The sequence below is a fragment of the Macaca nemestrina genome, chromosome 20 (genome assembly GCF_043159975.1).
Source record: "Macaca nemestrina isolate mMacNem1 chromosome 20, mMacNem.hap1, whole genome shotgun sequence".
NCBI classification, from domain to species: Eukaryota; Metazoa; Chordata; class Mammalia; order Primates; family Cercopithecidae; genus Macaca; species Macaca nemestrina.
Window position 1 is genome coordinate 59,932,602 of NC_092144.1, and position 17,297 is coordinate 59,949,898.

The 17,297-nt window shown below is 49.1% G+C and overlaps 1 protein-coding gene across 7 annotated transcripts in view; it reads right to left on the minus strand.

Annotated features, from left to right (window-relative positions):
- Window positions 1-15,481, minus strand: part of LOC105497184 (testis specific serine kinase substrate) — a 30,008-nt gene extending 14,527 nt beyond the window's left edge. For 2 of the 7 annotated variants that reach the window (XM_011768064.3, XM_011768066.2), the window contains exons 1-2: window positions 15,240-15,475; window positions 14,222-14,450 (exon numbers count right to left, since the gene is read on the minus strand). In XM_011768064.3, coding sequence (XP_011766366.2) covers window positions 14,222-14,450; window positions 15,240-15,409 — 399 coding nt within the window. In that variant the 5' untranslated portion in view covers window positions 15,410-15,475. Of the gene's footprint in view, window positions 1-14,221; window positions 14,451-15,239 lie in introns of all 7 variants that reach the window. The other 5 variants (XR_003021588.2, XM_071087502.1, XM_071087503.1 and 2 more) reach the window with 5 other exon arrangements.
- Window positions 15,482-17,297: the final 1,816 nt, after the last annotated feature.

Genomic DNA, 17,297 nt, shown 5'->3' on the forward strand with positions numbered 1-17,297 from the left:
CTTGAAATATTCCAACAAGTTCCTGGGAAGGTAGAAAGCCACTGGCCTATGTAGGGTTGTGTAGATGCTTGGGAAAGTTGTCTTTTTTTTTTTTTTGAGGCAGAGTCTCGCTCTGTCGCCCAGGCTGGAGTGCAGTGGCCGGATCTCGGCTCACTGCAAGCTCCGCCTCCCGGGTTCCCGCCATTCTCCTGCCTCAGCCTCCCGAGTAGCTGGGACTACAGGCGCCGCCACCACGCCCGGCTAATTTTTTTGTATTTTTAGTGGAGATGGGGTTTCATTGTGTTAGCCAGGATGGTCTCGATCTCCTGACCTCGTGATCCGCCCGTCTCGGCCTCCCAAAGTGCTGGGCTTACAGGCTTGAGCCACCGCGCCCGGCCGCTTGGGAAAGTTTTGAGAAGGCCCCAAGCTTTTCACCTCTGGCTGACCTTGAAACCTTGAAACGCTGCACCAGCAGGAAGGGAAGGCTAAGGTAGAGTTGTAAATTGTCTATCTGAATGTTAAAGGTGTGCCTCATCAGGTACACAGAGCCATTTGGCAAAGACTAGAAGATTTTGTTGTTGTTCCAGTTTAAGGAAATCTCTCTCCAGTCATTAGCTAACCACTAAAATCAGAGAACAGACACTTCAGTGGCCAAACATGACAAAGAACACAGATATTACAGGAATAGTTCAGAAAAGTCTCTTTTTTAAGGAGCAACTATAGGCCAGGTGCAGTAGCTCACCCCTGTAATTCCAACAATTTGGGAGAATGAGGTGGGAGGATTGCTTGAGCCCAGAAGTTCAAGACCAGCCTGAGCAACACAGTAAAACTTAATCCCTTAAAAAAAAAATAATAGGCCGGGCGCGGTAGCTCAAGCTTGTAATCCCAGCACTTTGGGAGGCTGAGACGGGCGGATCACGAGGTCAGGAGATCGAGACCATCCCGGCTAACATGGTGAACCCTGTCTCTACTAAAAAAAAAAAAATACAAAAAACTAGCCGGGCGAGATGGCGGGCGCCTGTAGTCCCAGCTACTCGGGAGGCTGAGGCAGGAGAATGGCGTAAACCCGGGAGGCGGAGCTTGCAGTGAGCCGAGATTGCGCCACTGCACTCCAGCCTGGGCAACAGAGCAAGACGCTGTCTCAAAAGAATAATAATAATAAAATTATCTGAGCTTGGTAGTGCACACCTGTAGTCCCAGCTACTCAGAAGGCTGAGGCAGGGGGACCCCTTAAGCCCGGGATTTAGAGGCTGTAGTGAGCCACAATCATGCCACTATACAGTGGCCTGGGAAACAGAGCAAGATCCTGTCTCAAATAATAATAAAAATAAATAAGTAAAAATAATAAAAAGCAACTACAACAAGCAATAATAACAACAAATCCTTATGAGTGGGGAGAATCTGTTTCTAGGGTTGCTACATTATGATACTTTATTATTTTATTTATTTATTTATTTAGAGACAGAGTATCCCTGTGTCCCCCAGGCTGGAGTGCAGTGGCACGATCTCAGCTCACGGCAACCTCTGCCTCCCAGGTTCAAGCGATTCTCCTGCCTCAGCCTCCCCAGTAGCTGGGATTACAGGCGCCCGCCACCACTCCTGGCTAATTTTTGTACTTTTAGTAGAGATGGGGTTTCACCATATTGGCCAGGTTGGTCTCGAACTCCTGACCTCAGGTGATCTGCCTGACTCGGCCTCCCAAAGTGCTGGGATTACAGGTGTGAGCCACTACTCCCTGATACCTTACGATACTTTAAATGGCCAGTTTTCAGGCCAGGCACGGTGGCTCACACCTGTAATCTCAGCACTTTGGGAGGCTGAGGCAGGTGGATCACCTGAAGTCGGGAGTTTGAGACCAGCCCAGCCAACATGTTTAAACCTCATCTCTACTAAAAATCCAAAAATTAGACAGGCGTGGTGGTACACATCTGTAATCCCAGTTACTGGGGAGGCTGAGGCAGGAAAATTGCTTGAACCTGGGAGGCAGAGGTTGAAGTAAGTCAAGATCATGCCACTGCACTTAAGCCTGCGTGACAGAGTGAGACTCCGTCTCAAAAAATAATAATAATAATAAATAAATAAATAAATAATGGCCAGTTTTGAAGAAAAAAGTTATAAGGCATGCAAAGAAAGGAAAACTATGGCCTATACAATGGAGGACAAGCAAGCAATCAAGAGAAACTGTTCAGGGGTAGGATGGCTGGGGCAGATTTGGACTTACTAGGCAAAGACTTTAAATCAGCTATTTTAAATATGTTCAAAGCGCTAAAGGAAACAATTCCTAAATAACTAAAGGAAAATGAGAGAATAATGTCTCACCAAATAAGGCATATCACTAAAGAGATAAAAATTATTAAAAGCAACCAAATAGAAATTATAGGGTTGAAGGGCCAGGTGCAATGGTTCACAACTGTAATTCCAGCACTTTGGGAGGCCAAGGCAGGCGGATCGCGAGGTCAAGAGATCAAGAACATCCTGGCCAACATGGTGAAACCCCATCTCTACTAAAAATACAAAAATTAGCTGGGGATGGTGGTGGGTGCCTATAGTCCCAGCTACTCGGGAGGCTGAGGCAGGAGAATCGCTTGAACCCGGGAGGCGGAGGTTGCAGTGAGCTGAGTTGGCGCCACTGCACTCCAGCTTGGCAACAGAGCGAGAGTCTGTCTCAAAAAAGAAATTCTAGGGTTGAAAAGTTCAATCACTGAAGTGAAAAATGTACTAGAGGGGGCTCTGTAGCAGAATAATGATTCAGTGAACTTGAACATAGCTCAACTTTGATTATCCAGTCTGAGAAACCTAAGAACAAACAAAAAGAATGAAGAGGAATGAATGCAGCCTCAGAGAGCCATGGGTCTGGAAGTCCCAGAAGGAAAGAAAGGGGCAGAAAGAATATTTGAAGAAATAATGGTTGACAACTTCCCAAACTGGATGATTTGAGCATTAATCCACACATCCAAGAAGCCAAATGAACTCCAAATAGGCTCCACGGGCTAGGCACAGTGACTCATTGCTGTAATCTCAGGACTTTGGGAGACTGAGGAGGGAGTATTACTTGAGACCAAGAGCTCAGGACCAGCCTGGTCAACATAGCAAAACCCTGTCTCTTAAAAAACAACAATAAAAAGGTTGGACATGGTGGCTCACACCTGTATTCCCTGCACTTTGGGAGGCCAAGATGGGAGGATTGCTTGAGCCCAGGAGTTTGAGACCAGCCTAGGCAACAAAGTAACACACACATCTCTAAAAATTAAAATGAAAATAAAAACATTTTTAAAATAGGATAAAATGGGCCAGGAATGATGACTCACGCCTGTAATCCCAGCACTTTGGGAGGCTGAGGCGGGTAGATCACAAGGTCAGGAGTTCAAGACCAGCCTGGCCAACGTGGTGAAACCCCATCTCTACTAAAAATACAAAAATTAGCCGGGCATGGTGGCACGTGCCTGTAATCCCAGCTACTTGGGAGGCTGAGGCAGGAGAATCACTTGAACCCAGGAAGCGGATGTTGCAGTGAGCCAAGAACGCGCCACTGCACTCCAGCCTGGCAACAGAGTGAGACTCTGTCTCAAAAAAAAAAAAAAAAAAAATTAATAAATAAATGCAATCAGTATCAGAAAGAAATCTGGGGCCAGATGCGGTGGCTCATGCCTGTAATCTCAGCACATTGGGAGGCCAAGGCTGGAGGATCACGAGGTCAGGAGATCGAGACCATCCTGGCTAACACAGTGAAACCCCGTCTCTACTAAAATGTAAAAAAATTAGCCGGGTATGGTGGCATGCACCCGTAGTCCCAGCTACTCGAGAGGCTGAGGCAGGAGAATGGCGTGAACCCAGGAGGCAGAGCTTGCAGTGAGCCGAGATTGTGCCACTGCACTCCAGCCTGGGTGACAGAGCAAGACTCCGTCTCAAAAAAAAAAGAGAGAGAAGAAAAAAAGAACAAAAAAGAGAGAAATTTGGGAAACACACAAATGTGTGGAAATTAACACACTAAAAAAAACAGTGGTGCCAGGCATGGTGGCTCACACCTATAATCCCAGCTCTTTGGGAGGTCGACTTGGGAGGATCACTTGGGCCCAGGAGTTCGAGAGCAGCCTGGGCAACATAGTGAGACCTCATCTCTACAAAAAAATTTTTTTTTAATTAGCTGGGCATTGTGGCACACATCTGTAGTCCCAGCTACTCAGGAAATTGAGGCAGGAGAATCATCTGAGCCCAAGAGGTTGAGAGACTGCAGTGAGCTGTAGCCATGCCACTGCACTCCAGCCTGGGTGACAGAGCAACACTGTCTGAAAAAATTTAAAAACCCAATGGGTAAAAGAAAAAATCACAAAAGAAATTATAAGATTGTTTGGGATGAAGAAAAATGAAAATACAGCATACCAGAATGTAAGTGATATGGTGAAAAAATGCTTTAAGGGAAATTTATAGCTGTAAACACATTTTAAAAGAAGAAAGGGCCAGGTGCTGTGGTTCACGCCTGTAATCCCAACACTTTGGAAGGCTGAGGCAGGTGGATCATGAGGTCAGGAGATGGAGACCATCCTGGCTAACACGGTGAAACCCCGTCTCTACTAAAAATACAAAAAAAATTAGCTGGGCGTGGTGGTGGGCGCCTATATTCCCAGCTACTAAGGAGGCTGAGGCAGGAGAATGGCGTGAACCTGGGGGGCGGGGCTTACAGTGAGCCGAGATTGCACCACTGCACTCTGGGCAATAGAACGAGACTCTAAAAAAAAAAAAGAAGAAGGATCTCAAAATCAGTATCTTAATGCCCCACCTTAAGAAAATAGAAAAAGAGGCCAGGCGCGGTGGCTCACGCCTGTATTTCCAGCCCTTTGGGAGGCTGAGGTGGGGATCACGAGGTCAGGAGATCGAGACCATCCTGGCTAATACGGTGAAACCCTGTCTCTACTAAAACTACAAAAAATTAGCTGAGTGTGGTGGCGGGTGCCTGTAGTCCCAGCTACTTGGGAGGTTAAAGGAGGAGAATGGCGTGAACCAGGGAGGCAGAGCTTGTAGTGAGCCAAGATTGTGCCACTACACTCCAGCCTGGGCAACAAAGTGAGACTCTGTCTAAAAAAAAAAAAAAAGGAAAAAGAGTAAATTAAATCCAAAACTAACAGAAAGAAGGAAATGATAAATATTAGAGCATAAGGAAATAGAGAATACAAAAACAATAATAAAAATCAACAAAACCAAAAGTTGGTTTATTGAATAGATCAAAAAAATTGACAAATCTTTAGCTAGACTGACCAAGAAAAAAAGAGAAGACTCAAATTACAAAGATCAAGAGTGAAAGAGGAGACATTATTATCAACTGTACAGAAAGAAAAATGATTATAAGGGAAGACTGAACAATTGTATGCCAACGTATCAGACAATCTAGATACAATGGAAAAATGTCTGGAAACACACAAACTACCAAAACTGACTCAAGACCTAGAAAGTCCGAAAAGACCCATAACAAGTAAAGAGATTGAATTAGTAAAAGTAATTTTAAAACTTCCAACAAAGATGGCCAGGCACGCCTGTAATCCCAGCACTTTGCGAGGCCGAGGCGGGCGGATCACAAGGTCAGGAGATCGAGACCACAGTGAAACCCCGTCTCTACTAAAAATACAAAAAATTAGCCGGGCGCGGTGGCGGGCGCCTGTGGTCCCAGCTACTCAGGAGGCTGAGGCAGGAGAATGGCGGGAGCCCGGGAGGCGGAGCTTGCAGTGAGCCGAGATCGCGCCACTGCACTCCAGCCTGGGCAACAGCGTGAGACTCCGTCTCAAAAAAAAAAAAAATAAATAAATAAAATAAATAAATAAATAAATAAATAAATAAATAAAATAAAATAAAAAAGTTAGCTGGGCGTGGTGGCGGGTGCCTGTAGTCCCAGCTACTCAGGAGGCTGAGGCAGGAGAATGGCGTGAACCCGGGAGGCAGAGCTTGCAGTGAGCCAAGATTGTACCACTGCATCCAGCCTGGGCGACAGAGTGAGACTCTGTCTCAAAGAAAAAAAAAAAAGAAAAGCCTATAACCAGATGGCTTCAGCAGTAAATCTTATCAATCATTAAAAAAAAAGAATTGACAAACCATTTCAAAGTCTACCAAAAAATAGAAGGAGCAATTTCTAACTCAGGAAATATCTGACAGTATCTCCCTGATACCAAACAAAGACATCACAAGAAAAGAAAACCACAGACCAGGCCAGGCATGATGGCTCATGCCTGTAATCCCAGCGCTTTGGGATGCCAAAGCAGGTGGATCATGAAGTCAGGAGTTTGAGACCAGCCTGGCCAAGACGGTGAAACTGCATCTCTACTAAAAATACAAAAATTAGCCAGGCACAATGGTAGGCGCCTGTAGTCCCAGCTACTCGGGAGGCTGAGGCAGGAGAATGACTTGAACCCAGGAGATGGAGTTTGCAGTGAGCTGAGATCGTGCCACTGCATTCTAGCCTGGGCAACAGACTTTATTTCAAAAAAAAAAAAAAAAAAAGAAAGAAAGAAAGAAAGAAAACCACAGACCAATATTCTTTATGAATATAGTCACAAAAATCCTCAACAAAGTACTAGCAAACCAAATCCAGCAGCATGTAAAAAGGATTATACATCGTGACCAAGTGGGAATTATCCCAGGAATGCAAGATTGGTTCAACATACTAAAATCAACAAGTGACTGGACATGGTGGCTCATCCCAACAATTTGAGAGGATGAGACAAGAAGATTACCTGAGGCTAGGAATTCTAGATCAGCCAGGTCAACATAGTGAGACTCCATCTCTATAAAAAAATTTAAAAATTATCTGGGTGCAGTGGCATGTGCTTGTGGTCTCAGCTCCTTGGGAGGCTGAGGTGGGAGGATTGTTTGAGCCCAGGAGGTTGAGGCTGCAGTGAGTTTTGATGTCACCACTGCACTCCAACCTGGGAAACAGAGCAAGACTCTGTCTCTAAAAATAAATAAATGTTACATACCATATTAATAGAATAAAAGGGGGAAAAAAACCACAATCATGTCAGTACAGAAAAAGCTTTTGACAAAATATAACACCCTCTGATGATAAAAAAAAAAAAAACCTCAACAAACTAGAAATAGAAAGGAACTTCCTCATCCCAGTAAAGGGCAGCTACAAAAATGCCCATAAATTCTTTTACATTCCTTTAAAACATGGAGCCTTATTTGCCTCACTTGAGTATGAGCTGGACTTAGTAATTCACACCCAGGAAATAGAATAAGGCAGGATGGGTGTGGTGGCTCATGCTTGTAATCCCACCACTTTGGGAGGCTGAGGCAGGCAGATCACCTGAGGTCAGGAGTTCGAGACCAGCCTGCCCAACATGGTGAAACCCTGTTTCTACAAAAAATATAAAAATTAGCCAGGTGTGATGGTGCACACCTGTAATGCCAGCTACTCAGGAGGCTAAGGCATGACAATTGCTTGAACCTGGGAGGCAGAGGCTGCAGTAAGCTGAGATTGTGCCACTGTACTCCAGCCTGGGTGACAGAGACTGTCTCAAAAAATAAAAGAATAAAGTAGAATCGATGATATGTGAGGTAAGAGACTACTTCATGAGAAAAACTGTTTCTTTTTTGCTCTCTCTTCCTCTGGGGAATGATAGCCTCAATGTCATAAGCAGCCACCTATGAAGAGGCCCATGTAGCAATGAATTGAGGCCTCCAGCCAAGGGCATGTGAGTGCCCCATTTTGGTAGCACAACCTCTGGCCCCAGTCCAACCTTCAGGTGACTGCAGACCCCGCCAAAATCTTGATTGCAACCTCATGAGACAACCTGAGCTAGGACTACCCAGCTGAGTCCCTCCAGGTTGTTGTTTGAAGTTTTGGTGTAATTAGTTTCACAGCAATAGAAAGCATTACACAAAGTATCTTTCTAACCTGAAGACTCAGAAGGTCTTGGGTTTCCTGTGGGTAATTGTTCTGGAAACCAAGGCAACAGAATCTAGGGTCAGCTAATTTCTCCCAGTTACTAGCCCTATGACCTCATGGAGGGGACTTCACCTCTCTGTGCCTCTGCTTCCCTACCTGTGAAATGGAGATACAACTAACAGCTACCTTCACAGAGTTCCCATCGTCCTTCCTCCTACCTGGAAACTGACACTTTCTCAACCAGGGTCTCCATCACCACCTGGTTCTCTGTCCCCTTCTTTCCAGTTCTCTGTCCCCACCCAGCCCCTGTGTCTGTTCCTTCTCTCTCTGGGTCTCTATCCCCCTCCTCTATTTCTGGGTTTCTCTCTCTTCCTGATTCAGCTCTGTCCCCCAAATCTCAGAGTCTCTGACTTCTCTTCTCTGAGTCTCTGCCTTTCTACTCTTTAGGTCTCTGTCTGCTTTTTTTCTTTTTTTTCTTTTTTTCTTTTTTTTGAGATGGAGTCTCACTCTGTCACCAGGCTGAAGTGCAGTGTCACTATCTCGGCTCTCTGCAACCTCCACATCCCGAGTTCAAGCGATTCTCCTGCCTCAGTCTCCTGAGTAGCTGGGATTACAGGCATGTGCCACCACGCCTGGCTGATTTTTGTATTTTTAGTAGAGATGGGTTTCCACTGTGTTGGCCGGGCTGGAGGTCTCTGTCTTCTTCCCCAGGTTTCTTTTTTTTTTTTTTTGAGACGGAGTCTCCCGCTGTCACCCAGGCTGGAGTGCAGTGGCCGGATCTCAGCTCACTGCAAGCTCCGCCTCCCGGGTTCACGCCATTCTCCTGCCTCAGCCTCCCGAGTAGCTGGGACTACAGGCGCCCACAACCGCGCCCGGCTAATTTGTTGTATTTTTAGTAGAGACGGGGTTTCACCGTGGTCTCGATCTCCTGACCTTGTGATCCGCCCGCCTCGGCCTCCCAAAGTGCTGGGATTACAGGCGTGAGCCACCGCGCCCGGCCAGTTTTTTGTATTTTTTAGTAGAGATGGGGTTTCACGGTGTTAGCCAGGATGGTCTCGATCTCCTGACCTCGTGATCCGCCCGTCTCGGCCTCCCAAAGTGCTGGGATTACAGGCTTGAGCCACCGCGCCCGGCATTCCCCAGGTTTCTTTCCTTTCCTTTCCCCCACAGTTTGGGTGTCTGACCCTGTCTTCTCTGTCTTCTCCTCTTTGCATCTCTTTTTTTTTTTGAGACGGAGTCTCGCTCTGTCGCCGGGGCTGGAGCGCAGTGGCCGGATCTCAGCTCACTGCAAGCTCCGCCTCCCGGGTTTACGCCATTCTCCTGCCTCAGCCTCCTGTGTAGCTGGGACTACAGGCGCCCGCCACCTCGCCCGGCTAGTTTTTTGTATTTTTTTAGTAGAGACGGGGTTTCGCCGTGTTCGCCAGGATGGTCTCGATCTCCTGACCTCGTGATCCGCCCGTCTCGGCCTCCCAAAGTGCTGGGATTACAGGCTTGAGCCACCGCGCCCGGCCTCCTCTTTGCATCTCTATCTCCCTTTGTCAGTCTCTCTTACTTGTTTTGTGTTCACTGTGCCTTTGTCTCTCTGGGTCTCTGTCATCCATCCCACTTGGAGTCTCTGCCTTTCTTTTCTCTCAGTATCTGTCCCTTTTTCTAGGTCTCTATCTCCCTTCTCTGTGATGTCCCCATCTCTCTAGGCTTCTGCTCCCCCACTTTCCTACTGTGGGTCTCTGTCTCCCTACTATGAATCATTTCTTCTCTTTCTTCTTCTTTTTTTTTTTTTTTTTTTTGAGATGGAGTCTCCCTCTGTCCACCAGGCTAGAGTGCAGTGGCGTGATCTCGGCTCACAGGTACCTCCACCTCCGAGGTTCAAGTGATTCTCCTGCCTCGGCCTCCTGAGTAGTTGGGATTACAGGCACCTGCCACCACACCTGGTTAATTTTTGTATTTTTAGTAGAGACCAGGTTTCACCATGTTGGCCAGGCCGCTCTTAAACTCCTGGCCTCAAGTGATCTGCCAACTTCAGCCTCCCAAAGTACTGGGATTACAGGCGTGAGCCACCGTGCCCAGCCCTGGATCATCTCTTCTTCTGTCTCTGAGTCTCCATCTCTCTCACACTGGACCCATCTGTTCCTTCCCCAGAACCTCTGTCCTCCCACCCTCCGAGTCTCTTTCCTTCTCTCTCTGGGTTTCCATCTCTCTCTCTGGCTCTCTCTCCTAATCTCTCTGGGTCTCTGTCTCCCTCTCTCCGGGTCTCTGTCCCCCTCTTTCTGGATCTCCATCCCCCTCTCTCTGGGTCTCTCTCCCTTTCTCTCTCTCTGGGTCTCTGTCTCCTTCTCTCTGGGTCTCTGTCCCCCTCTCTCTGAGTCTCCATCCTCCTTTCTCTGGGTCTCTATCTGCCTCTCTCTGGGTCTCTGTTCCCCTCTCCCTGGGTCTCCCTTCCCCTCTCTCTGGGTCTCTGTCCCCTTCTGTCTCTGGGTCTCTGTCCTCCTCTCTCTCTGGGTCTCTGTCCCCATCTCTCTGGGTCTCTGTCCTCTCTCTGGGTCTCTGTCCCCTCTCTCTGGGCTCTGTGCCCTTCTCTGCCTGTCCCTGCCTTCTCTCTGGATCCTGCTGCCCCCTCTCACCTCTCCAGCACGCACCCCAAGGTCATTACTTTTTCCATTTCACGGAGAAGGAACTTGAAGGCCCTTAGAGGCCCACACTCCCCTGCAGCCCCACAGCAAGCTGGCGGCTGTGTCAGACCTTGATCCTGGCTGCCTGGGGCACTTTCTCAGGCTTCACGATCCACTGGGGGATGTGACTCAGAAATAGCTCTGGTGGGAGGCAAACGGCTGCAAGTGCTGCCCAAGAGACACTCCCCAAGAGAGGGCGGAGAGCTCTTCTGTCTGAGGGAGGAGATGTCTCCAGGCATCCTTCCCAGCCCAGACTCTGCCGTTGTTCTCTTCTCTGCAGCTCCTCCTCCTTCCCTGGACCCTCGCCCAGCCTCCCCTCTGGCCTCCCTGCCTCAGTCTCTCCCCTCCAAATACCCCCCCTCAACCCAGGGGAGTCTTGGGGAGAGAAAGGCCTTTTGTATGAGTGACAAAAGCAGCAGCCTTCTTGTCCTGGTCCTGCTTCTTACGAGCTCTCCAACCTTGACCTTGCGGAGGTTACTACATGGCTGTCTACCATAGTTGGGTTTTTGTTTTTGCTTTTGAGACGGAGTTTTGCTCTTGTTGCCCAGGCCACAGTGCAATGGCACAATCTCGGTTCACTGCAACCCCCGCCTCCCAGGTTCAAGCGATTCTCCTGCCTCAGCCTCCCAAGTAGCTGGGATTATAGGCATGTGCCACCACACCCGGCTAATTTTATATTTTTAGTAGCGATGGGGTTTCTCCATGTTGATCAGGTTGGTCTCGAATTACTGACCTCAGGTGATCCGCCCGCCTCAGCCTCCCAAGGTGCTGGGATTACAGGCGTGAGCCACCAAGCCCGGCCTCAAAAATTTGTTTTAAAAATTAGCTGGGTGAAGCCGGGCACGGTGGCTCACACCTGTAATCCCAACAATTTGGGAGGCTGAGGTGGGAAGATAATGAGGTCAAGAGATCAAGACCATCCTGGCCAACATGGTGAAACTCTGTCTCTACTAAAAGTACGAAAATTAGCTGGGTGTGGTGGCGCGTGCCTGTAGTCCCAACTACTCTGGAGGCTGAGGCAGGAGAATCGCTTGAACCCGAGGTGGAGGTTGCAGTGAGCTGAGATCACACCACTACACTCCAGCCTGGCAACAGAGCGAGACTCCATCTCCAAAAAAAAAAAAAAAAAAAAAAATTAGCTGGCTGTGGTGGCATACGCCTGTAGTTACAGCTACTTGGGAGGCTGAGGTGGGAGGATCACCTGTGCCTGGGGAGGCCAAGGCTGCAGTGAGCCAATATTGTGCCTGGGCTGTCATGCTGTCACTCCAGCCTGGGCAACAGAACAAGAACCAGTCTCAAAAACAAAAAAAAAAAAAAAAAAAAAAGAAAGAAAGAAAGAAAGAAAAAAAACATTTGTTTAGCTGGGCATGGTGGTGTGCACCTGTAGTGCCACCTACTTGGGAGGTCAAGGTGGAAAGATCGCTTAAGCCCAAGGCTTTGAGGTTGCAGTGAGCTATTATCATGCTGCTGCACCCCAGCCTGGGCAATAGAGTGAGACCCTGTCTCAAGAAAATGAAAAAAAATAAAAATAAAAATAAAGAAAAAGAGAGGCCAGGTGCGGTGGCCCACATCCGTAATCCCAGCACTTTGGGAGGCTGAGGTGGGTGTCACCTGAGGTTGGGAGTTCGAGACTAGCCTGGCCAACATGGTGAAAGCCCATCTCTACTAAAAATACAAAAATTAGCCAAGTGTGGTGGCACTCTTGTAATCCCAGCTACTTGGGAGGCTGAGGTGGGAGAATCACTTGAACCTGAGAGGTCGAGTTTGCAGTGAGCCAAGATCGCGCCACTGTACTCCAGCCTGGCTACTGAGTGAGACTCCATCTCAAAAAAGAAAGAAAGAAAAAGAGATATTTGTTAAAAAGAATATATGTGGCTGGGCATGGTGTTGCACTCCTGTAATCCCAGCACGTTGGGAGGCTGAGGCCCCAAAATTGCTTGACGTTAAGACCAGACTGTGCAACATTGTGAGACCCTGTCTCTACAAAAATTATTTATTTATTTATTTATTTATTTATTTATTTATTTTGAGACAGAGTCTTGCTCTGTCACGCAGGCTGGAGTGCAGTGCCGCGATCTCAGTTCACTGCAACCTCTGCCTCCCGGGTTCAAGCCATTCTCCTGCCTCAGCCTCACCAGTAGCTGGGACTATAGGCACATGCCACCACAGGCACATACCCTCACGCCCAGATAATTTTTGTATTTTTAGTAGAGACAGGGTTTCATCATATTGGCCAGGCTGGTCTTGAACTCCTGACCTCATGATCCACCCGCGTTGGCCTCCCAAAGTGCTGGGATTATAGGTCACTGTGCCTGGCCTACAAAAAGTTTTTTAACAAATTAGCCAGGTATGTGCCTGTGGTCCCAGCTACTCAGAAGGCTGAGATGGGAGGATCCTTTGAGGCCAGGCTGCAGTGAGCTGTGATCGTGCCACTGCACTCCAGCCTGGGACACAAAGCAAGACCCTGCCTTAAAAATAAATAAAAGCTGGGCGCAGTGGCTCGCACCTGTAATCCCAGCACTTTGGGAGGCCGAGGTGGGCGGATCACCTGAGGTCCGGAGTTCGAGACCAGCCTGACCAACATGGAGTAACCCTGTCTCTACTAAAAATACAAAATTAGCCGGGCGTGGTGGCTCATGCCTGTAATCCCAGCTACTAGGGAGTCTGAGACAGGAGAATGGCTTGAACCCGGGAGGCGGAGGTTGCTGTGAGCCGAGATCATGCCACTGCACTCCAGCCTGGGCAACAAGAGCGAAACTCCGTCTCAAAAATAAATAAATAAATAAATAAATAAGATTTAAAAATAAAGAAACAAATGTATGCGTCTCCATTTTACAGATGAGAAAACTGGGGCTCCCTGAACATAGAAAGTGCTGGTAAGTGCTAGTGAATCTCATCAGCATCATGAAGATCATGGCTATTGTTAGTGTAGTTCTCAGTATCTGGTAGAGCCTGTTTCAGGCCTGCCCCAGGGGAAGCCAGGTGGGGGCTGAGGAGCAGAGGTGCAGTGAGTTAAATCACCAATTTGTAACCCTCTATACTTTTGCCAGAAATTATCTAAATCTCCCTAAATCTTGCTCACCTCTCAGTTTTGCCCCAGATTCTTAGGTGACTCCCCTCAGAGAACGCCTACTCACTTGCTAAGGTCCAGTTGCAAGACATCCTCCTCCAGGAAGCTTTCCCTGATACCCCCAACCTGGCTTGAGGAGCCCTTCTCTGGGATCTCCTCCATTATGGAATTTCTCACCCTAGTCTGTGTCTTTTGCCCCCACCAGACTGGGAGCTCCCCAAGCGCAGGGATCTGGCCTGGTTCCTGAGCCCAGCCTCACTGGGGACATTTGGGATTGACTGTGTGAATTGAAGACCGACACCCAGGCCAGGCACAGTGGCTCTCGCCTGTAATCCCAGCACTGTGGGAGGCCGAGGCAGGAGGATCACTTGAGCCCAGGAGTTTGAGACCATCTTGGGCAACACAGTGAGACTGTCTCTAAAAGAAGAAGGAAAAAAATAAAAGACCAACGCCCGGATTCATGGCTGGCTGCCAGAGAAGGAGGAGGCAGTTCCCAGTTAGTTCCTCTGCATCTCAAAGAATGACCAGAACGTTCTCACTCCAAGTCAAACCCATCCCCATCCTAAGTATTTGCTACCACCGAGTGGAGGACCTCGGTCTTCCCCAGCAGGTGGTGTGGGGGGCCCTCACCAGGATTTCCGTGATGTCTGCGTCATCCGGATCCCAGGGTAGGCTGGGGGAGGCAGGGGGCCCGGCCAGCGTGAGTTGGCCGCTGAGGTCTTCCACTGTGGAGTCTGTCCCTGTGGAGTCGGTGGGCTCCATGGCGGCCAGGTTGAGCAGTGACACATTGGTGCAGGCCGAGGACCGCTTGAGGTTCAGGCACCAGTGCATGGGCTGGTGGGACATCTGGGGCTCCACCCTGCAGAGGAGAAACAGGCAGAAAGGTCGAGAAGCAGCTCCACGGTGTCTGGCCCCTCCTGCCTTCCTTTCTCCATACCTCACGCCCTGTGACTCCACTCTCACTGTATACAAGTTTCTCCCTTCTCTGTCCTCACTGCCTGCTTTATTCTCCTTCCCTGATGCCTACTTTCTTTTCTTTTTTCTTTTTTTTTTTTGAGACAGAGTCTGACTCTATTGCCTAGGTTGGAGTGCAGTTGCATGATCTCGGCTCCCGATCCCAGTTCAAGCAATTCTCCTGCCTCAGCCTACTGAGTAGCTGGGGTTATAGGCATGCGCCACCATGCCCAGCTAATTTTTGTATTTTTAGTAGAGATAGGGTTTCACCATGTTGGCCAGGGTGGTCTTGAACTCCTGAACTCATGATCCGCCTGCCTCAGCCTCCCAAAGTGCTGGGATTACAAGCATGAGCCACCATGCCCAGCCACCACTACCTACTTTCTTCTCCTTCCCCGCTGCCTACTTTATCCTCCCTTCTCTGCCCCAGCCACCTACTTTCTTCTTCATTCACTAGCCTCCCTTCTCCTTCTTCCCTCCCCACTGGCTTTTTCCTCCCTCCTTTCATCTCCATTGCCTTCTTCCTTTCTACCTCCCTGCGACTTGATGTCTTCTTCACCGCTGTCCTCTTTCCTGCCCCCCACCTGCTGGCTTTCCCTCCTCCCCTTCCTCCAGCATCCACAGTCGGACTCCTGCTCTGTTGGAGGAAGTGCTGGGCGTTAGAACCATCCCTGACAGGGTGCAACAAACCCACCCGTGGAACGACACGGCCTTCTTTTTCTTCGGGATCCCCTTGGCCCGGCTGCTCACCCCCCGGGGAGCCTCTGGGACTAGCTGGGAGCAGCTCTCGACCCCCGTGGGGGTGTCCCCGGCCTCATGGATCTCCTTGGACTGCCAGATCGTCTTCACCACCACGCTCGCCATGGCGTGGGGGTCTGGCTCCCAGGGAGGGCTCCTTCCTCTGAGACTTCCCGCCTACTGTGACCACAGACCCTCAGGATCCAGTGTCCCCTCAGCCTGCCTCACAAAGGACCCAACCACTGGGCTCCAGTGAGTGGGGGACATGGGGTAGGGAGGGGTGCTGGCCCAGGTCATTCCCCCAGGGTTCTCAGTGGACTCCTCCTGTGCGGGATTCTAGTTACATGCCCAGCGTGCCCCCTGTCTTCAGAGCTCCAGTGGATAGACTCGTGCTAGCCTGTAACTTACGACGGGTTGGCCCACGGATTCTTGGGAGAGATCCAACTTCCCTCTCCCTGAGACTAAGCGTGGGGTCACCCAGCCCTGTGCACTTGTACTTGATTCTTCATGTAGCTTCCTGGATTTGATAGTTGGCTGGGGTCTGAGAGACTGTGGTCTAAGAGGGCTGAGATCCAGACCCTGACCCGGAGGGTCTCATATTCTATGGCGCATTGGGGTGGGGGGAAAGGCAATGTACAGGTAGATCAACAAGAGAAAGCTAGGTACGGTGGGCCTTGGGGTCAGGGTGGAAGGTGAGGGAGGAGAGGAAGGTGGAGAGTTGCGGCAGGAGAGAGGGTGGCATCCCTCTCCCCCATTTATTTATTTATTTATTTTCCTTAATTTTTTTTTTTTTTTTTTGAGACAGAGTCTCTCTCTGTCACCCAGGCTGGAGTTCAGTGGCTCAATCTCGGCTCATTGCAACCTCTGCCTCTCGGGTCCAACTGATTCTCCTGCCTCAGCCTCCTCCCCAATAGCTGGGACTACAGGCGTTGGCCACCATGTCTGGCTAACTTTTGTATTTTTAGTAGAGACAGGGTTTCACCATGTTGGCCAGGTTGGTCTCAAACTTCTGATCTCAAATGGTCTACCTGTCTCAGCCTCCCAAATTGTGGGATTACAGGTGTGAGCCATCACGCTTGGCCATAATTTTTTTTTTTTTTTTTTTTTGAGATGGAGTCTCGGTCCAACACCCAGGCTGGAGTGCAGTGGTGTGATCTCGGCTCATTGCAACCTCTACCTCCCAGGTTCAAGCGATTCTCCTGCCTCAGGCTCCTGAGTAGCTGAGACTACAGGTGCCCACCACCACACCCAGCTAATTTTTTTTTTTTTTTGTATTATTAGTAGAGATGAGGTTTCACTATGTTGGCCACGCGGGTCTCCAACTCCTGACCTTGTGATCTGCCCACTTTGTCCTCCCAAAGTGCTGGGATTATAGACATGAGCCACTGCGCACCCCCCCACCCCCAGCCCAGAAAATGTCACAAATTTGCATGTTATCTTTTTTCGCAGGGCCCATGCTAATCTCTGTATCGTTCCAATTTTTTTTTTTTTTTTTTTTTTTTTTTTTGAGACATAGTCTAGCTCTGTCCCCCAGGCTGGAGTGCAGTGGCCGGATCTCAGCTCACTGCAAGCTCCGGCCCGGGTTCATGCCATTCTCCTGCCTCAGCCTCCCAAGTAGCTGGGACTACAGGCGCCTGCCACCTTGCCTGGCTAGTTTTTTTTTTTGTATTTTTAGTAGAGACGGGGTTTCACCGTGTTAGCCGGATGGTCTCGATCTCCTGACCTCGTGATCCGCCCCTCTCGGCCTCCCAAAGTGCTGGCATTACAGGCGTGAGCCACCGCGCCCGGCCAGTTCCAATTGTAATACATGTGCCGTGGAAGCAAGCACGCCCTGCTATTTAGGGACAGACTTTTCCTGTTCCCGGGTCCCTGGATGTCCCTCTTCACACTTCTCAAAAAGACTAGTTCAAACATCACTGCTAACAGACATTTTAAATGCCGTTATCCCAGGGGAGAAAGTACTTCTTCCTTGTCATGAATGGACTCCAGTTCTTGGAACGCTTTATGTATCTTT